This window comes from Bidens hawaiensis, unplaced genomic scaffold (assembly GCF_021521415.1).
Source record: "Bidens hawaiensis isolate Kalapana, Puna unplaced genomic scaffold, B.hawaiensis_p1.1 tig00022871_1, whole genome shotgun sequence".
Classification (NCBI taxonomy): Eukaryota; Viridiplantae; Streptophyta; class Magnoliopsida; order Asterales; family Asteraceae; genus Bidens; species Bidens hawaiensis.
In genome coordinates, this window is record NW_027493566.1 from 211,631 (window position 1) to 234,441 (window position 22,811).

A 22,811-nucleotide genomic window follows, 5' to 3' on the forward strand; every position below is an offset into this window, starting at 1 on the left:
TTTTTCCGAAAACATATAATCAATCATTCACATTCAGACCTCACGTTTCATGAATAGCCGAGACATTAAGGAATATCCATAAACACATTTATGATATCTGTTAATATTGATTTTGTATTAAACATATTAACTGAATATTTATTTATTTTTGAGCGGTCAACGAATCATCCAAACAAACTACTGGCTAAATTCATTATCACCTGTCTTTCGATCCGGTGAAAACTCTCACCTAAAGCCAAGAGAGTGAGTTTTAACTTATATATGAAATACTTTAAATAATATAAAATAATAAAAGCAAAGGATACCTCGGAAAAAAAGAATAAAACAGTTGGATATAATCAAGTATACAAGTTCGAATCAATGAGTGAGACGTGAACAAAAAAAAAGAAAAGAAACAACCCAAGCCAAAAGTTTTTCTTTATTATGTGTGTGTGATATATTTTAGAGAGAGAATCTAGAGAGAGAGTTAGATCTCCCGCTCCCGTTTTCTTCGACCTCCGATTAATATTATTATTACTGCATTCTCATAAACCCTAATTTTACTTCCTACCTTCAATTTCACTGCCGTCAGTCATACTTCTCGATCTGATCCGGATCACACACATCCGAATCTATTACCGGTACGTACAATTCGGATCCTCTAGATTGTGAATAGATTATGCATTTTTGTGATTTGATTTGTAATTGAGTTAATTGAATTGTGGATTTGATTGAAATTGAAGTGTTTGATGTTGATTTCGTGATTTGATTTTGTGATTAATCTGTAGAATTTGTGATCGGTTGGCATTTGGCAATGACGGCTGGTACTGAAGTGGTGTGTAGTGATGTGGTACGGAAGGTCGAGATTGAGGATAAGTGTGTAGGTAATGGCGGTTTGGATAATGTCGGTGGTGTTGGTAATGGATGTGTCGGTGGTGAGGTGAAGGATGATGCCGATGAGGCTTCTTATGTGTTTGTTAGTGGTGGTGTGGAGGTGAGTGGCGGTGATCCGGATGATACCGGTGGTGTTGATGGTAATGGTGATGAGTTTGGTTGTAGATCTGATTCGGCTGATGAAGGTGATCGATTGAAAGACAACGGGAATGGGGTGATAGCTGTTGATCCGTTGGAGGAGGTTAAAGACGGTGTGGATCTCGTAAACGGATCTACTGTTGATCCACCTGCGGTGGTAGAGACTAATGCCGTTGTTCAGGGTGTAAATGGTCATTTTGGTGAGGCGGTTGTCGAGAGTACTGAAGAAGTGGAGGATGCTGACGAGGTCCCGAATGTAGAAACCAAAACGGATGATATTGGGTCTACGGTTAGTGATCCGGAGTCCTCTCTGAGTACAATCAAGAGTTCTCAGGTTACGGTCACCGAGTCAGATTCTGTTAGTCATCTGTCCGATGTAAACAATACTGAGTCTCAGTCTGTTGTGATCAACACGACAGATAGCAATATAGATTGTGAAGTGATGGTTAATAACGGGCCAGAGTCTACTAGCAATGGAGTTGACAATGCAGAATGTGAAGTAACAGCTGCTGGATCTGGCAAACCGTCTGAAGACGTGGAATGTCAAGTAACAGCTGATGGATCAGAATCTTGTCTAAGTCCAACCGAGGAACAAGAGGGTCAAATAACAGTTGATGAGTCTGGTAAACCATCTGAAGATTTGGCAAGTCAAGTAACAGCTGATGGGTCAGAATCTTCTGTAAGTCCAACTGAGGAACAAGAGGGTCAAATAACAGTTGATGAGTCTGGTAAACCGTCTGAAGATTTGGCAAGTCAAGTAACAGCTGATGGGCCAGAATCTTCGGTAAGTCCAACCGAGGAACAAGAGGGTCAAATAACAGTTGATGAGTCTGGTAAAGTATCTGAAGATTTGGCAAGTCAAGTAAAAGCTGATGGGCCAGAATCTTGTGTAAGTCCAACTGAGGAACAAGAGGGTCAAGTAACAGTTGATGAGTCTGGCAAACCATCTGAAGATTTGGATTGCCTAGTAACAGCTGATGGGTCAGAATCTTTCGTTAGTCCAACCGAGGAGCGAGAGGGGCAAGCGACAGTTGATGAGTCTGGTAAGTCATCTGAAGATTTGGTAAGTCAAGTTACAACAGATGAGCCAGAATCTTCTGTTAGTCCAACCGAGGAACGAGAAGATCAAGTGACAGTTGATGAGTCTGGTAAGTCATGTGAAGATTTGGCAAGTCATGTTACAGCAGACGAGCCAGAATCTTCTGTAAGTCCAACCGAGGAACAAGAGGGACAAGTAACGATTGATGAGTCTGGTAAGCCATCTGAAGATTTGGCAAGTCAAGTTACAGCAGGTAAGCCAGAATCTTCTGTAAGTCCAACCGAGGAACAAGAGGATCAAGTAACAGTTGAGGAGTCTGGTAAGCCATCTGAAGACTTGGCAAGTCAAGTTACAGAAGACAAGCCAGAATCTTTTGGAAGTCCAACCAAGGAACGAGAATGTGAAGTGCCAGTTGACGATCAAGAATATTCAGCATCAGTTGAATCAGAACCTAATGGTAATCATACCGAGGAAGTTAATGGAAAGTCAGAAGAGCATCAGGAGTTGCTAGTTATTACCTCAGATGACAACATAGAAGCTGAGCCGACTTATGTCTGTGATGGGATAAAAGCCGAGTCTTTGAGTGTGTCTGAGGACATGAAAGCTGAAGGGACAGACATTGGCTTAAGCACAGAATCAGAAGAGAATCTAGACTCGGAACTTGTGTTGTCTAAGGACACTGATGCCTTAGCCAATGGGAAAGCTCAAAACTTTGATGAGATTTTGGAGACGGGAGAGACTCAGATTTTTGGAACGGAGGCTGATAGAAGTGTACCGTTAGTGATTAATGGCAAGAAGGAAGAATCAGCAGAGAAAATTGAGGAGCTAATGGAGGGAAGCTCAGAAACAGTAAGCAAAGTTGCAGATTTTGTAGAAATTGCGGTGAACTCTGAAGACACAAAGGAGCATGCCGAAGTAGAAGATGCAGTTACAGACACTGTTGAAGACGATTTGAAATTGGAGCATAGCACATCAGTATCTATCAATGAGGCTGAAGTACCATTGGAAACAGAAAGTAACATTGAGCCCATTATTTATGTAAATACAACTTCACAACATGAAGTCAGCAGTTCAATTGATGAACCTCAAGAAGGCTTCCAACCGAATGGAAGTTTTGAAAAGGTTGAAACTGTTGATCTTATGGTATCTGAATGCAATAACAGCGAGTTGCTAGTTGTTAAGAGCAATGAATCACTCTCTACTCCTGATGAATTAATAGTAGTTGAGCAGAAGGCTGAAGTTGTATCTGATGATGATGAAAAAGAAACTGAAGTTAAGGATGCTTCTGTTGAACATGTATCTCATCTGGTTGCAAATAATGTAGCCGCTGAAGATATAGATGGTGAAACTGAGGTCGAAAATGGTGCATCTGATTATCAAGAAAAAGAAACTGAAGTTAAAGATGCACCTGTTGAATCTGTATCTCATCCGGCTATAGAGAACATATCAGATGAAGGTATGGATTGTGAAACAAGAGTTGAAAAGATTGATGAAGAAAAAGAAACTGAAGTTAAGGATGTTCCAAATGGAGGTCATTCCACATTGAGTTTCTCTGACACAATTGTGAGCAGTGGAGCTGTGATTGAGTTTGGCTCAATTGGGCGTCACGAGACAACTCATAACATACAGAATGTAGAAACCGAAGACGTTGGTGCCATTCAAAGTGATGAGATTCCCACCTCATCTGTAGAGGATTCTGCTACTGATTCCATTGATGTACAGAATGAAGAATCTGAGGTTTTACCATATAACTTCTTGATAAGGATTCCTAGATATGAAGATGAAAGCTACAGGGATCAAATTAGAAGCGCACAGTTGGCAGTTGAGGAGAAGACACGCCTTCGAGATGCAGTCCGAGCAGAGATCCAAGGAATAAGGGTGAGAAATTTTGAAATTATCGATTTTCCAATTTTGATAAAACTTAGAAGTGTGATTAATGCTATTTGTTTAATATTTTCTTCTGCAGGCAAAGTTGAAAGCCCATAACGACGCATATAATGCAGCCAAAACAGAGGAAACCGCAGCAAGACGGCTAGTTAGATTAAAGAGGCAGGAAATAGACTCGGTCCAGGTTGTCATCAACAGGTTGAAGAATGCAATGTCGGTTGAAGATATTGATGGCAGGGTATGATACCATGATTCACTTCTTTGTCTTTTAAACATGTAAATATTCTTGAGTAGAGTTTTAAAAGTTTATGCTTTTGAAGCAGATATATAATATGGAGCATATGATACAACATGAAACGTTGCTTTTAAAAGATGAAAAACAGTTTATTCGTGAGATTAAGCAGCTTAAGTCTCTTCGTGATCAATTAGCCTCAAATATGGGAAGCCCAGAAGAAATTAAACAGGCTATTGACCAGAAAGATCAAAATGAGGAACGTATGAAGGTAGAAAAATAATGTTTTTTTTGTTATTCTTCTTACTATTATTATCATCATCTTTATTTTTATTTTTTATTATATGCAGACTTTGAGGAAAGAACTGGACTCATTAAAAGATAAGGCTGCTAAAGCTGAAGCGGCTGTCAAAACAGCTGGGAAAACATATAATGAGGAAAGTAGAACGGAAAGAGAACTTCAAGCTCGATTCAGAGATGCAGATGATGTTAGGCAAAATGCGTATGCTCATTTAAATAGTTTGAAAAAACTATCATATGACAAGGTTTGTTGTGATCATATTATTATTTGATGTTGTGAATTATGCATAGTTTCTACATCTTGAGTAATCACATTATATGTGTGGATTTGATATTACATGTTGAAAAAACTGTTTAAAAAAATATATAATAAATTCATGATATAAGTCACTTATGGTTTATATGCTCGATTTACGGTGCATATTTGATTATATATCGTCACACATTCGCCATTACTTTGGCTATATCTATTATTGGCTTTTTTTTCACTAATTTTATGTTCCTAAGCTGTGCATTATTTGGTTTATGCATCTAAATGCTGCTACATTTGAATATGTATCAACTTGCAATCCATGAGTGAAACATGCATTTTTGTGATATTAATAATGAATTCTGGCTACTTTGATTTGCAGAACAAAACTTTCCGCCAGTTCAAGGACGATTTAACAGCAGCAAGGGATTTTGCATCACATGGAAATAAAGAGGCACTTTATCGTTTGTGCGCAAATCAGGTTATTTAACTAAATTTATTTCGCTATTTATATATTTGTAATTTAATTTATATGGGATTAACACATCAGTTGTAGGTGGAGACATTTATGGAACAATGGAACAACAATGATGAGTTCAGGAAAGATTACATCAACAGGTGCAATATGAATGCAAGCAGAAGACAAAGGGCATTGGAAAGCACACCACTTGTCCCTGATGACGTGGCACCTGTACCGCCTAGTAACGTGAACGAAAAACCTGATAACAACCCAGTGGTTTTACCTGTTGAACAAGTAAAGATTGTTTCATCTACTGACAAACACACAGATGATAGTATTAAAAGTAATGGTGACACTAACAAAAGATCTGTTGAGAAAGCACCGGACCAAAAGAATCAAAATTTGAAAACCAAAAGTGTTGCAAAATCGAGAGCCGTGGGAAGTGATGACGTGGCAGTGGTCGCTGAGCTGGTCGTTGACCATAGAAACGAGGTAGAGATTGAGCTGGCTAAAAAGGCCGAGGAATTGAGGAAAGAAGAGATTGCCGCCAAGTTAAAAGAGCAACGCCGCCTTGAGGAAAAAGCCAAGGCTGCTGAAGCACTCGAGAGGAAGAAACGCAATGCTGAAAAAGCCCAATTGAGAGCCGAGATGCGGGCTCGCAAGGAAGCTGAGCAAAAAGAAAAGGTTTGTTTTAGTAAAACATAATGGTAATTATAAGTATAATAATAACAATAATAATGTGAATTTTTGTAGGAGAGAGAGAAGAGACTGAGAAAGAAGGAGAAGAAAAAGACAGATGGCGGAGACGGAAGCACAAACGGAGAAGAACCAATGGCGAGAGCGAGCCTAGAAAGTGCCAGCGAGGCAGCAGTGGTAACTAAAGAAATCGAAACCAAAACCGAAGCCATTTCCAAGGAAAAGAATAATAATAAGAAAAAAGCCCAGCCGCCACCGCATTTCTACTCAAAGCAGTTGAAACCGAAGCCCATCCCGCCACCACTAGTGAACCGAAACCGAAAGAGGTGGCAACAATGGGGAAAGTGGGCTCTTGCTGTTGCTGCTGTATTGGTGTTTTTTCTGTTGGGTAACACCAGTTACTTCAGGATCAAGTTCAATGGGCTCATCTGAGTGGTTGGTTGGTTTATTTGGAGTGTTGGGTTGAAGAGCATCTATAGATTGATTGATAGATAGATATACATACATATATTATGCGTTAAAGAGTTTGTAATAAGTTTGGGCTTTTGTTGGTTTTGATATAGTTTTTGAGTATATTTATAAACTTTTAGTTTGAATTTACAGGACAAGAACCTTTTTAAGTATAATTTAATTACATTAATTAATAATAATGTATGGGTGTTTGTTATATGTGTTACCTATTATTCTTAGCATTTTATTACTTGTGCTCACAACATTTGATTTTATAGTAGGTGTTTGTAGAGGTGCATAAATCGGGGTTTTCGAATACTCGGTTTCAGGTATGGGATCGGGTTCAGGTATGATCGGTCATTGAAAGATAGGATATTAGCAATACGTGGGTTGGGTTTGGGTCCGGGTATTGTCTCTAAAAACCATACGCTATGTATTGGGTTCGGGTCGGGTATAGAACTGGGTATTCTAAAATCGGTATTTGAATACCTTATTTTCGATTATTGAAAAAAAACCTTATTTTCAGGCTTTTTTCCGGGTATTTTTTGGGTATGGGTATAGATTGGATTTTTTTAGGGATTGTACTTTTTAGTAGAGGTGCACAAATCGGGTTTTTCAAATATGTCACACCCCCATTCTAGGCCTAGGAGTATGATCAATAGTTGGTACCATATTTGTAAATAAATCAGAGTTGCGGTTATTAGCGGAAGACTTTATAAAACATAAGGATCGATATTATAAATATTTACATTACAAAAGAACGAGACAAAAGTCTCGTTTAGTATTTACTTATTTATATGTTTTACAAAAAGATTATATTTTAATATTTAAACAAACTTATCCGAGCCATCAGATTCTTGAGTTTCTTCGTTTTCAAGCTCTAATCTTGATTACCTGCAAAATGTTATAAAATACGTCAGCAACGAATGTTGGTGAATATGCTGACGCTAAAAATATTTTCTTTACTTAACTACCCCTCGAGACCACGTAAGCCTCGACCCATCTTGGCTTAGGAATAATCAAGTATAACAATCATCATAAACTCGAGTCTCTACACTAGGTCACCTCAGCAAAACACCGCAGCGTTTCGACGTACTTAGGTACCATAAACATACACAAGGTCATTCTCACTCGGACATACTTTGGTCCGGCCCATTGTGGCTGGAGGTTGTGACCAGGCGTGGTGCGATGTGCCCACCACATACCACATATGTAAGGATCCAGACAAACGTATACCACAGCCTGAGGGCTAGGTTTATACTCTTATTTACAATGTTTTTAGAGACACGAAGCCTCGTGTAAAGTTTTACACATAACACGTTTGTTTGTTTGAAAACAAGTTTATAAAAGTGGGGCGTATTCACCTTTTCAATGGGATCGGCTTCCAACACCGTCCATTAGTCTTTCCTTCGCTATCTCGCACCTATAGTACGAGTATAACATTCATTAGTCGGATACACGATCCGACTTTAAGACCTTTAGTCTTATTTATCTCGATGAACCTTTAGTTCATAATCTCCTTTTACTTTAAAACCTTTAGTTGAAAAGTAATATTAATAAACCTTTAGTTTATTTATAAAACCCGACGTTTCTTCTTCATTAAGAAACATATTTCTTTCTTCATTATTTAAGTATACTCATTATACTTAAATAATATATATTTCATAACAAAGAATAATTATATATATATATATTTATAGGGTAGGGTTAATGTAAAAAACAATCATTTTGTGAGAAGCATAAGAAGAGATGTAGACCCTTGGATCTAGGATCTGACGGTTGAGATTGGTAGTTTCTAAAAACCGTATAGTTTCCTATTTATATGGTATAGTTTCTTATTTAGGTGGTGTGCTATATTTTAAAGCATTCTCACACTTCTCACAAAACAATTGTTTTTTATTTGAACCATCTTCTATATTTATATATATACTTTATCTTTCTTTTCTTTACTTTCTTTGTTATATCTTTCTTTGTTTATCGAGAATAACTTCGACTTGGGTATTAAGCCGTTGTAATATTTTATTATTATTTTCGTCGGGCATTATGCCTACCTTGCTTGGCTTAGAAATACCTTTCACACTCGGGCAGCACTTCAAATCTATCCTTCTTATCAACACACGCTTGATCAACCCTTGACACGCTTATCGAGACACCAACACCTTATAGCACGTACTTCAAGGCAGTCGTCGGGACGTCAGGGCAGCACCTCCTCCGTACTTGAAACGTTGTCGAAAAGTGGCACGTTTATCGAGGTATAAGGCACGGAAAACGAGGTAACAGGGTACGGTTTTCGAGGTGGATTAATGGCACGTTTTACGAGGTAGTGAGAGAAGTTAGAGAGAGAGAGTAAAGTGTGTGATTTTGAGGTGTGAGAGGATCAATGCCGTGACCCCCTATTTATAGCCAAATTTTGATCCCGTCGCGGTACGCGACGGGACTTTGGCTTTGCCTGTCGCGTACCGCGACTAGGCTTGGCCAGTCACCACTAGACATGCCACGTGTCGACACGTGGCAGACGCCGTTCCACGTGGCAGACGTGTTGCCACGTGGTGACACGTGGCAGCAGGCGTTGCCACCGTGTGCCACGTGGCACACGTGTCAATACCTGTCAGACAACCCATCGCGGTACGCGATGGGTGTCTTTCTTGACCCGTCGCATAGCGCGATGGGTCCAGAAATCAGATTTTTCATTTTGGCCCCTGAAGTTTAGAAATTGACAGAATTGGTCCCTTGACTTTAAAATTTGACATTTTTAGCCCGATATTTACGTGATGTTACATCCTCCCAACCTTGAAATAAATCTCGTCCTCGAGATTGCTTATGAGAACAAGTGGGGGTATTTCTTCCTCATCTTGGACTCGAGTTCCCATGTATACTCGGGTCCTCTTCGTGAGTCCCATCTTGCTCTCACGATTTTCAAAGTTCGTCTTTTAAGTTTCTTAGTTTTCGAATCTTCAATTTGAATTAGTCTTTCAATGAATTTTAAGTTTTCGTTAATTTCTACATCTTTTAGTGGCATCGAAAGAGACTCATCAGCTAGACACTTACGCAGATTCGATACATGGAATACGTCGTGTATCCCTTGCATTTCCTCGGGTAGTCGCAAACGGTATGCGACGGTACCAATTCGTTCGAGTACCTCGAAGGGTCCAACGAATTGAGGACTTAGCTTGCCTTTATTGCCGTAACGGACTACGCCCTTCCATGGCGAGACTTTTAAAAGAACCTTGTCACCGACATTAAACTCTAATGGCTTACGACGGACATCGGCGTAACTCTTTTGGCGATCACGTGCCGTCTTAAGTCGTTCGCGGATTTGAAGAACTTTGTCGGTGATTTCTTGGACTATATCGGGTCCAGACAATTGATTGTCTCCGGTTTCAGACCAGCACACGGGCGTTCTACATTTTCGACCATATAACGCCTCGAATGGTGCGGCTTGAATACTCGTGTGATAACTATTGTTATATGAAAATTCCATTAGGGGTAAGTGGTCACGTGACTTTGGCTTTGCCTGTCGCGTACCGCGACTAGGCTTGGCCAGTCACCACTAGACCTGCCACGTGTCGACACGTGGCAGGCGCCGTTCCACGTGGCAGACGTGTTGCCACCGTGTGCCACGTGGCACACGTGTCAATACCTGTCAGACAACCCATCGCGGTACGCGATGGGTGTCTTTCTTGACCCGTCGCGTAGCGCGATGGGTCCAGAAATCAGATTTTTCATTTTGGCCCCTGAAGTTTAGAAATTGGTAGAATTGGTCCCTTGACTTTAAAAATTGACATTTTTAGCCCGATATTTACGTGATGTTACAAAATACCTGGGTTCGGGTATGACCAGGTATTGGAAAATCGGGTATTGGCGATAACCGGGTTGGGTCCGGGTCCGGGTATTGTCTCTAAAAACCATAGCCTATGCATCGGGTTTGGGTCGGGTATAGAACCGGGTATTCTAAAACCGGGTATTTGAATACCCTATTTTCGGGTTTTTTCGGGCTTTTTTCCGGGTATTTTTCATGTATAGATTGGATTTTTTAAAAGGTTGCACTTTTAGAGGTATTTTCCGGGTATTTTAAGGTATTTTTCAGGTATACTTCGGGTATTTGAAGTACCCAGTCGGGTATTGGAAAAACCCGGTTCCGGATATGAAACCGGTTCCGGTTTTCGGGTATTACCGGGTACAAATCGGGTCCGGTTCGGGTTCGGGTTTTACTACCGAAATGCATACCCTATCCGTACCCTACGGGTAGGGTCGGGTACGGGTTCGGGTATTAAAATCCCAGGTATTAAAAAACCGGTTCCGGGTTTTTTTTTCGGGTTCGGGTTTTTTGTGCATCTCTACTTTTTAAGGGTATTTTTAGGTATTTTTCGGATAATTTCGACTATAGATCAGGAATTGAAAAAACCCGGTCTCGGGTATGAAACCGGTTCTGGGTTTCGGGTATTATTTGGTTACAAATCGGGTCCGGTTCGGGTACGGGTTTTGGTACTAAATGCATACCTTATTCGTACCTTACGGTAGGGTCAGGTACGGGTATAAAAAACCCTGTTCCGGATTTTTTTTTAGGATCCAGCGTTGAGTTCGGGTTTTTTTTTCACCTCTAGGTGTTTGTACCTAAAAAATCACCATAATGTACTTAAGATCTACTGGCTTTGCTTTTTGACTACATGTACACTTTCATGCTTCAAGTGAGTTTTGCAGACATGCATGTGGTAAGTTGATTCATGTACCAATTTGTGATTTCTTTGGTTTAAAATCACTACGATCCAGTAACACAAACAATACCAAATTTTTATGATAAGTCACTACAACTCTTTCTTATTTATATATCAAACCTACCCATGAACTCACAAACTAAAACATTATAGTTATACATGGGCCTACACTATCTATCTACACTAAACAAACCTTGCTAAACAAGGTAAGTTAATTGACCTGTAAGAAATAAATCATTACAATTCATTTGCTTGTTTGATTAACCTATAAGAATAAAATGAAACACCCAAAAATTTAAAACATATATTTAAGCATCTTGTGAAAAATAGGCTCATTTTTTTTTTTGAAATTTCAGCATGACCTGTAGGTAAAATAAACAATCCTTACAATATGTAAACATGTTTAGACACCCAACGAAAACAATACAAAAGTGACCCAAACATTTGTGGACACTTCGACTCTTAATAAACCGATATAGAGCTTATACTCCAAAATACCAATACAATCACAAAGTAAAAGAATGACTTTACAAAACAACTATGCAAAATCATGCACACCAACTCCATGTCCCCATCCCGTTGACCCGGTCTATTAACTTGATCACCAAAGCCTTTCACCATCCAAAACTATCACATGACATCACCCGATGTTAGTCTATCTCACAATTAAATATTTCTCTGGTATAATCATCATACATATATACATAAGTATGTGGTTATCATCCAAACCAAATGATTGAAAATTGCTTATTTATTCACTTATCTTTTAAGTCGGGTTAAGCCACTTCTTTGACCCTGCGTTACTCTAGGATAAATGTCTCCAATTAATTTCCAGTAAGATATATAATCCAAGTCGACCCGCTTAATTCACATATCATAACCGCCTCCATTTATTAAAGATTCTTTATACCTGCATACCACCACCACCACAACTAATTAGATGAAGCTAAGTGAGGACTCACATTCTACATACAATTATACAAATATGATTCATATAAACACAAAACGTGTCAAGCTTCACTCATGCGGAACGACTTCCACAACGGTTTAAAACTCCATTTTTATGCGTCCATGTTCCCTTACTTCTCCTGACCCCAACATTGGGTCATTTCACCTATGATATCCCTGTTGATACGAACTGAAAACACTACAAAAGACCTTTAGTAGGTTAATTCGCACCGTAAATATTAAACAACATAACACACCGATTTTAATTGTATATTACACCACAACCCGCTCGATTAACAACTTATTATTACCCTTGGCAAACACCATTATTAAGTTTGTAAGATTCACCTGCCTTTGGTTTGAAATCAACTTAAAAACCACAAACGGTAATAGTATATTTAAAACGGCCTACAAACTTGCGACACCCTGATTACATCAAACCCCACAACTTAACCAAAATCCCACCATTTAGTTTATTCTAAGACAACCCATACCTCAACCCCAACTCATGTAAAATGTTTTAGTCACCTTTAAGTTTACAACCATACCAAAGACACCCCAATAGTTTTATAAATGCAATAAAATTCAGTTTCCAAAACAGCCTTGCGTGGCTGTGGAAACTCAAAATTTTCAGCTACTTACAGAAGGTATTTCATCTCAACTCAAAAATATTAGTAAAGTAGACTCAAGGACCTTTCCGCCGATATATTAAAAGCCTCGATCGGACATCCGGTTAATTTACTATGAATATTTCAAAACGAGATAAATTATTAGATATGCTGAATATCAGCACTTGTATCACCTGACCCTTTATCAATTTGCACCCTTTATTTATTGGATCAAAACCCCAATCAATGTCAAGACGATGAGACATTGTTTGGTTAAACCATGCAAAGGTTATTATAATAAAACACTTTAATTATAAGAATCTAAATTCATTACTAAGACTATTCTAATCGAATCCATATTCGAGTCACTCACCTTCGCCCGTAGGAGTGCCTTTGCCTTGTTACTCGTTTGGCCCGTTGTCTTCCAAGCTACGCAAAACCTACCTCGACAACAAGTCAACTTCTCAATCAATTAGAATACACATAATTCATTGACACTTGCTAGTTTATCATAATCTCATGCCCACTAGTTTAGCTCTTAAAATAAACCAGGACACGCAAGTAATCGTTACAACTCAAACACATTTAAACTATTTTAATAGTTTAGACATTTCATCAAACACCTGGTGGGCATGAACATTCAACAATTATAACTTTAATATGAACATCTCCAAACCATGCCATCATAAAAATATGGACACGCTCTTTATTCATAAAGTAATTTCGTAAAACCTGCACGTTACTCAATTTATTTAGCCAAATTTCACCATATAAGTATTCATTCATTGCAATCATCCACACCTTACTTACAAATTCATGAAATCAACACTTAATTCATAACATGCAGTTAAACCCATGACTCGAAAACAACTTTAATCGTTTAAACTAACTCAGTCACGATTCTACACTCAAAATCAAGCGACCAGAACTCTGAGTTGCGGTAATGGTGATAGTCAGGTGATGGTTGTGTTGGCGGGTGATTGTGGTGGTAGGGATGGTGGTGGCAGTCAGGCGGTGACGAAGGTGGTGGTCAGGTTGTGGTGGGGTAGTTGTTAGATGGTGTTGTCTAGAAAGTACAGTTAAGGAGAAATGTAACGGAAAAATAAAGAAGAGAATGAATGATTTTAACGGTATGAGATTTCTTATGTAAAAGTTGATTTTATTGACAAACCAAACACCCTAAAACATCTCTCTCTTTTTTTTTTCATCACATTGATTCTTTTCTATTTATGCGTATCAAAATTGTGTTGAAATAGAATAGCCTTTAACAAAAATAAAATATACACATTACAGTTTTAAACCATTTATATCTTGAGGTCTCTTTTATAAAACCAGTGGAATTATATAAAGGTTTTTTAATAGAGTCGTCATAAATAAATTATAAGATAAGTACGTATTAGAAATAGAGAAAACCACATAAAAGTTGAATAAAAAGAAGGAATAAATAAGAAAAAGATTATTAAACAAAAATAAATAGGAGATAAGATAGAAGAGGAAAGGAGTTGTCGTAACCGAAACACGTGGACCGCCGCAAAATTAACACAATTATATAGTTTTATCACATTTTTATGTTTTTAAATTAATGGTTGTATTTTAGTTGCTTTTTAAGTTTTGATTGATACTAAATTTACAAATATTAAAATAATTAATAATTAATTATAAAATACTTAATGGATAAGACAAATTGTTTTACTCCTTTAAGGCGGGTCGTTGTGGGCAGCATTGGTGAGTAACAAAATGACATGGCTCGGTTTTAAAGTCCAGCACACCTTGCCGGGACGGTAAAAGGGGAGCCAGAAGCATGTTAACGAGCAGTAGTTGATAAAATGTGGGACCATGGGGCTTTAACAAGGAAATTGGGGCTTTAAATCCACAACGAGGCAATGAATTACTTGTTAAAGCCTATTGTTTATGTGACAGTGACGTGACGCTTTAACTTAGACTTTAAAGTTCATCCATAACAACTAGTCTTACAACTGATTGATTTTTCTTAGACCATGCGTATGTTTAATATTCTTATGGGGCGTTTTTCATCACATAATTACTTGTTTTTTTAATAAAAAAAACATATGTAATAACAATATTCTTTCAATCATTATCACTTCAAGTCAGATATGACGTTATCGTTGAAATGCATATGCCCCTTCACACCCCTATAATGCTTGAGGAGGGGGGGGGGGGGGGGGGGGTAAGGGCTTTATCTGCCCCCTCTCCTACTCTTTACACGCAATCTTAGCTAATTTTATAAACTTTTGTATATGAATGATTAAAGTAAAGTGTAACCTTGATTTATCTATAAATTGGCTAACACACAAACTGTAAATTTGCAAATATCAACTTTTCATAAAAAGTACAAAATATTAGCTTTTTTCAACAATGTATCCAAGTGAAAAAATTATTTCAAAGTTATTCTATCTTCGAATGTTTTTGTTATTAACTCTGGCATTAACATTTACATATACTAAGAAAAGGAGAGATTATCTGGCATTACATTTACACATAATTTATTTGAGATACCATAATTAGATATACATATACTAGGAAAAAGAGGGATTCGATTAGAATCGAATGGCTTCCATGCAACGGCCTCACTTAATTGCGTCATAAAAAAATCTAACCGAAAAGCATTATCATCGTTGAATTTTCTCTCTGTTCATATCAGTTGGTCAAATCTTTCGTCATCTTTTCATAAGTATTGGCTAAATTATCACCTTAACTATGTAAAATAAACTTATTTTCATCTTTTTATAGAAAGCTAACTCCGTCATCAATAATTTTTTTCAAAGCTAATCGATTCTAGCTGGACAACTTACATGCAATGGGCCCACTTAATAGCGTCATAAAAAATTAATCACCCAAAAAAACATTTATCTTCGTTGAATTTTCTTTCTCTGTTCATATCAGTCGGTCAAATCTTTCGTCATCATTTCATGAATGTCCCTAAATTATCACTTTAACCCTTATACCGTCTATGTACAATAAACTTGTTTTCATAAAAGCTAACTCAATCACCTTATATATTTTTGTTCATCACCTAAACCCTCAATTTCACAGGAAGAGACACCTGTGCATCACACCTTCATATCACTAGGCTACATTCTTTTTGGTAAGTAAATAATAACTCTTTAGATCTAGACACGAACTGATTTTGGGTGAATACGGTTCGCATCCTATCTGATCCAACATGCCTTTTCTTTTGGAATCAGTTTCTAAACCAATCTGATTTGTGTCAATTGACCAGATCCGAATGAGGTTCCAAATCGATTTTATACACCCATAGGTGCTATATCAGTAATACACCTATTGTTTTCACAAACATTCTTTCATTTCTACGTTATCGCTATCCTTTACATTTAAATTTTAAATCTATTTGAACTTTGAAATCCTATCATCTAAACTTCAAAACATTGAAGTTCAAACCTTTTGATAAAACATTTGAAATTGAAATTATCAACACTTTTACATTTCACAACTTATTTATAGCATCATATACACAACAAAATATAAAGTATTTAAATAATAATAATAATAATAATAATAATAATAATAAACTGCATGGACTCATGAATACCCTAAAAACGAGCGTTGATAAAATTTCTTCTTCTTATTTATTATTAATATTATTATATATATAAATAAATTATAAAAAATAGAAAAAAAATGAAAAATATAAATAGTCATAGATGACCGCCTTACAAATTCCTTTCAATCCTTTTCAACCTTCCCCAGTCTTTCCTCCTTCTTTCTTCACCGTCTGCCTCTCATTCATATTCATATTCATATTCACACACACACAGTCCAGATTCATCTTTACCATCAATCTTTCTAGGTATTTGAAGAAACACTAGGTTAAATAGATGTTTCTCACGAGGGGTTAGACCCGGCAAAGATGGTTCTTCTGATAACCTGCAAAACAGACCGTGAGCTCGTCACTGAGAAGGGGGGTACCTCCTTGTGACCACCCTCCGGCGTGAGAATCAGACTAGATTGCTCTTGAATATAAGTGTATATTAAGAGATTGCTAGAGCAGATATCAGGTATAAGATGTAAGATACAAGATAAGATGAGATGATCATACCATTTGGGGTATTTATAGTCGAAGGTAGGTTTCCAAGAGGGTATAGCCGGTTGAATAGTATTCCTGTTCTACCAACTGTGGCCTACGCACGTGCCATGCTGGTAGTTGGTGGGTAGGCAGCGGCTGACAGTGACCAGGCCTGCTGTGTACTATTCCTTTTCCAGTTTAGCTATGCTGGTAGTCGGGAATTTCTGCAAGTGACATAAGAACTTCCGCGGGAAGAATCCCCATGGAAAACCTTAAAACTAAACCCTTTTCAAAAACCCTTTGCTTAAGTCCAAAAGTTCAACTCACTTATTAAACACTCATGAGAAAGACATTGGACTGGGGGGACTTGAAGAGGTAGGTCCCAGCAGAGCCCAGTTGGACCCACAGGACTCACCTTGAAGAGAGACGTCTGCGCAGAAACCAACTGGATCCGCAGGACCCACCATGCTCAGAGACGTGACGTCCTTACGCGCAGTACGCAAGCTGTTCCCGCAGGAAATGCCTCCCAATGGTGAAGTACTCCGCCTGTTCCCGCAGCTGCGGATACAAGCCATCAGGGAAGGCCACCCGCGCAGCAAGGCTACACGCACAAGGCACTTAGCTCTCAATAATTCAGTAGTCACCTGAAGGAATGAGCAAAGCCGGGAACAATCCCGCACAAAGGCGGGAGGGGGAATACTCCCGCCCAAATGAGCCAGTCCGTGCGATACTGGAAGATCTTTTGTACTGTACCTGACGAGGTATGGGCAAAAGATCTGACCAGAGATACGACAGCCCATTGACAACAGTATGGCGAGCAGCATGCTCTTGTACTGTATGTCACTATTAGCCGCTACCTACTCACCAACTCCTGTCATACCACGTGCATAGCCTGCAGTTGGTGGAAAAGGAATAGTACACAGCAGGCCTGGTCACTGTCAGCCGTTGCCTACCCACCAACTACCAGCATGGCACGTGCGTAGGCCACAGTTGGTAGAACAGGAATACTATTCAACCGGCTATACCCTCTTGGAAACCTACCTTCGGCTATAAATACCCCAAATGGTATGATCATCTCATCTTATCTTGTATCTTACATCTTATACCTGATATCTGCTCTAGCAATCTCTTAATATACACTTATATTCAAGAGCAATCTAGTCTGATTCTCACGCCGGAGGGTGGTCACAAGGAGGTACCCCCTTCTCAGTGACGAGCTCATGGTGTCTGTTTTGCAGGTTATCAGAAGAACCATCTTTGCCGGGTCTAACCCCTTGTGGGAAACATCTATTTAACCCCCAGATTATCCGTAATCTGCCCGGGGTCGATTAGTGTTTATTCAGTATTCTTCTGCTTTATTAATCCTCTGTTTTACTATGTTTTCTATTGAATGTGGGTTTTTACTTTGATTTACTTCAATTAATCAAAAGGGTTTGTTCTAATCCTTATAATCTCATCTGGGTTTCTTCTAATTAGGGTTTAATTCAAGGGTTCAACTCCAATTTCAAGAAAATCATGGTAATTGGTACTTTCTTGATTTATTAATACATAAAAATCGAATCTTTATTTGTTTATTGAAAGTATTATTGTTTAATCGATTAACGATGGTTTATTTTAGGTGAGTCCGATTGATAAAATGGAGCATGAAGAATTTGGTCCGCCATGGCTGATACCGATGCTTAAAGCTGATTACTTTGTTACTTGTCGATTCCATGGTGATGCTAACAAAAGCGAATGCAATCTGTTCTGTCTCGACTGCTGCGGTAAGGCGCTGTGCTCGTATTGTTTGGGTCACCACAAGGATCATCGTGTGGTTCAGGTGAAACATTTGACTTTAGTTTTATGCACATAAGGTGTTTGATGAAATGCTTGAGTGAATGTAAATTATATAATGTGTTTGTTTAATTTTTTTGTTGTGGGGTATTAGATTCGGCGGTCTTCGTACCATAACGTGGTGAGGGTTAATGAGATTCAAAGGTTTTTGGACATTACATGTGTGCAAACCTACATTATCAACAGCGCTAAGATTGTGTTCTTGAATGAAAGACCGCAGTTGAGGCCCGGTAAAGGCATCACAAATCATTGTGAGATTTGTGGTCGGAGCCTCATTGACGCCTTTCGGTTTTGTTCACTTGGTTGCAAGGTATCAATTATAATACATTTTAATTTAGATACATTTTAGTCATTTTAATGCATTGAGATTAAAATGTTTATGTTTTATGTTTAGCTTGGTGGTATGAAGCGAGGTGATCGGGAATTGAGCTTCACGCAAAAGCTGAAACACGGTCGGGACGGATATGAGCTAGACGAGCCGATAACCCCTAAGAAAGTGCGAAAGCCACATTCGTTCAACCAGCTTATCAACACCCATATGTTTCAGTATAATCTCTATGGAGGAAACGCTAATGCTGACATGTCATGTTCGTCTACATCGGGAGATGAAGCCACCAACAAGATGTCACCGGGGACCCCACCGATATCCAACAACCGAAACTCAAGTAGGAGGAAGGGCATACCTCGTCGCGCACCATTTTAATAACCGAGATGAAAAGGAGCGTATGGTAACAAGTATGGTAATATTATACGCGACGTGGAGGCGGAACAAGTTTTATTTTATAGAAAGGTGAATATACATATGGGACATATAGTATAGTTGTGAAAAATGATATAAACTGGTTACTATAACTTAGAATAAGGTTTTGTGTTTTTGTGTTGGTTTGCATAGATACATATATATATATTGTGGTTGAAGTAGGTGAAAGTTAGATTGTGTATACTAAATGTACATGGGTAGGGACTTGAGATGAATATGTAGAATATTGTAAATATTTTTATGTGTTGGTTTATGAACCCAAAGATGTATAGTAATTAAATATGTATGTAGGTTATTCTCAATAGTTGATACGACCAGAAACATAAGAAAGTAATACGGTTTTAGATCGTCGCCTCTTACCCCTTTATATGTCGACTTGAAACATGACTCCGGTCACCTCTTACCCATTTATAATATATCGACTCGTTACATGACTAGAAACATAACTAGAAGTAATATGGCTTTAGAATGTCACCTCTCTCCTCTTTATAATGTGTTTGAATTGACATGTTGAACATGTTTGGTCAAGTGGTTTGTGATTAAGTTGTTATGCTTAAGCTATTTAGTTACTAAGTGTTATGGCCTTTGAATGTCACCTCTCCCCTCTTTATAATGTGTTTGGATTGACATGTTGAACATGTTTAGTTATGTTTAATCTATTTAGTTACAAAGCTTTATATGCCAACCTATTAGATGTCATGTTTAACCTATTTAATTACAAAGTTTCACCCGCCAACCTATTTATAACAAGTTCGACTTGTTTAGGACTAGTTCGATTCATTTATTACGAATCGTTAAATCCGTTTACAACTTGTTTACAACCATTGGCATGTTTTGGTGTTATTGTAAACCAAAAGTCTTTGGAATCATGTATGTGTGGGGGTGATGGACCATGGATGTACTTGAATGTACAAGTGTTGAAGCATGAAAGTATGTGGTAAAGTATGGATGGTGATGTATATGGATGTACAAGTAGTTAAAGCATGGTGTACAAGAGTGGTCAATTGTGAAGTGGATGATGAAGAAGAGGCGTGAAGGATCTGAAGTTGTTTGTGGCACATAAAATAAAGGAATGAAAAGGAGAAAATGAAAGATTGGTTTGTTGTTTAGTGCCAAAACATCACTTTCATAAATCCCATGCTTTGGTTCCATTATTGTTGTTTTGTGTTTCACAAGGATTGGAGAACGCGTATGTGTGTTGTTTTATATACAATTTTTATGTGCAAATAGGGTCTTAAATAGTAATTTGGTATACTAAATAGTCATGTGGACATGGAAAATGACACAGTAAGCAACTAACAATTTGTTTCCACTAAACATTAGTGATAGATAATAAAAGCATGAAGATAAAGTTTTATAAACTCTTCAATGATTTTTTATACAATACAAATGAAAGACTGTATTCATCTATAGTCCATGGACGATCCGTAGAGACAAATAACTGACTATAGTGACATGTAGTTTGGACTGAGGAGTGTCAAATCACGTTAAAGATAACTCTGTGGTTAAAATATTTGCAGGTTAGACCGTAATGGATACATATTGAACACTAGTTCTCGTAGCTACAAGCATGATATAAATAAAATGCAAATTGATTTCAAGGTGTTTCATGCGCTCATGAAATACTGGACTGACTGTTAAGTACGTAAAACCAATATTGTCACATCATGATGCAGGTGGATTTGAATTATGAGGCATGTAACTCGTGAGGTATAGAAGTAATCCATCTAATCTTCACAACATGATCAAGATTGCGATACTCGCTTTGTGTACACGTGTGAGTGTGTTGATAACTAGCGTATATGTATATGTTTCCGTATATGTTTCCTTGTCTATAAATACTAGTTTGTAATCACATTTATATTTGAATGAGAATCATGATTTGAATTTTACAGAGTGACAATATGATGTTGACGTGTTTCTTATAAGGGTGTTCACTTATCTCAGTTAGGGTGTTGCCCACTTATGTAAATGACTAAAATCATAAATATTGAATGTGTCACATCTTACCAAATAAAGATTGTGCTCAATTTACAACTTTTTATATGTTACATGTTTTACGAATTGGTCTCTATTAAATGTACACAGTATGTAAAGTATACAAAGATAATGTAAAGAAATTGAAAATAAAAAGAGAATGACATAGTAATTGTTTTAATTAATAGCATGGACCCTATTTAATATAAAAATATTTTGTACAACTTTAGTAATTGATCAAAATATGTAATTCATTAATCTATAATAATAATAATAATAATAACTCTATAGCAATAGAATTTAAACTTAATTAGGACTCACTCGACTATTAGAATAGTTCTAAATGTGGTTAAAAAAACAAATAAATACACAATTTAATTTAACTATAACTCTAACAATTCCATAACCATAAAACTTAAACTCAATTAAGACTTTCGCCCATTTTGTTTTGACAAAAATCATGTTTTAATCTCTAAATTTGAAATCCAAATACACAATAAATTTAAAACATCAACATATTAACATAAAACTAAAAAAATAAAAATCATAAAACCCAACTTTAAATAGAGAATGAATTGCAATATACACTTCTACATAAACTAACTAAATGTGTAAGTATGCTAAAGAAAATGAGATGATGATTTGATTACATAATCATCTTATATATTGCATTTTAACTTCTAAATATTATTTTGTTACCGTGTACAAAAACTTATATCATGTATATAGTATTATGTCAGCTCTATATAATAAATTGAATTTTTAAACATCTGATTGTCCTTAAACCCATATCTTTATAGCATCTACAACATCATACCATCGTTTGCCTTTCTCCCCCCCTTTCTCTCCCCTATAAAATTCTTCCAGACGTATGTGTTTCGGTCTAGCATTTTATACTCCACGTTTGATAGGATGCCCACATTAAAAAATAACTCTTAGCTTATAATACGTTCGTATGTGCGAATTTAAGAAAATCAAAATCGAGAAATTTCTAAGCATAAGCCTCACTTTTTCTTTAGTATTTCGTAATTGTTTAATAAAATAATTTCATATATATTTCTAGAAAGGCTTTACCATATAAATCCAAATAAAAATAGATTCGTAAAGGCTTTTTGGTCTCAAGGTTTTATGTGACCATGTGTCACGAGTCCCACCTCCAACCTTCCAAATAGTTCTATAAACAATTTATGAACTTATATTTTTGTTAGTTAATTTGTTTAAATGTTTGTGTTTTATTGGTTATGTTTATAATACTTAAACTTACATGTATACACTTTTAACTTATTTTGAATTAATTTATTCATGTTATTGATTATGGAGTTTTATAAATAATCAGTGTGTTACACATGTTATAACCATCATTTTATAAAGTTTATTATAATACATATTTTAAACAAAATGATATGTGGAACTTTAAATTTCTAGTTGATAGAACTTAGGTGTATTTTTTTATATATTTATCAACTATGATTCAACTCTTTAAATATAAAGGTTTAACTGAATTACGAAATAATGAGATAATGATAAGATACAAATAGACAATAACAATTCTAATATTCAAATTAGAGGTAGAATTACGACAAAAAAAACAAACTAAAAA

General features: G+C 37.0%; 2 protein-coding genes across 3 annotated transcripts; both read left to right on the plus strand.

The window, feature by feature from the left end:
• Nucleotides 1-581: 581 nt before the first annotated feature.
• LOC143566308 (uncharacterized) lies at nt 582-6,538 on the plus strand. 2 transcript variants are annotated; one of them, XM_077053047.1, is made up of 9 exons: nt 582-620; nt 768-1,739; nt 1,860-3,928; nt 4,017-4,175; nt 4,261-4,440; nt 4,520-4,714; nt 5,102-5,200; nt 5,276-5,863; nt 5,933-6,537. In XM_077053047.1, exons 2-9 carry the CDS (start codon nt 794-796, stop codon nt 6,305-6,307), a joined length of 4,611 nt encoding a protein of 1,536 aa, XP_076909162.1. In that variant the 5' UTR covers nt 582-620; nt 768-793; the 3' UTR covers nt 6,308-6,537. The 2 variants fall into 2 exon arrangements, with proteins under 2 accessions (XP_076909162.1, XP_076909161.1); XM_077053046.1 differs by having other exon boundaries at nt 768-3,928; nt 5,933-6,538.
• Nucleotides 6,539-16,285: 9,747 nt separating this feature from the next.
• On the plus strand, nt 16,286-19,473 carry LOC143566289 (protein RGF1 INDUCIBLE TRANSCRIPTION FACTOR 1-like). Its single transcript, XM_077053031.1, has 5 exons — nt 16,286-16,425; nt 18,118-18,159; nt 18,260-18,460; nt 18,569-18,784; nt 18,869-19,473. The coding sequence occupies exons 2-5, from the start codon at nt 18,157-18,159 to the stop codon at nt 19,175-19,177; spliced, it is 729 nt and encodes a 242-aa protein (XP_076909146.1). The 5' UTR covers nt 16,286-16,425; nt 18,118-18,156; the 3' UTR covers nt 19,178-19,473.
• Nucleotides 19,474-22,811: the final 3,338 nt, after the last annotated feature.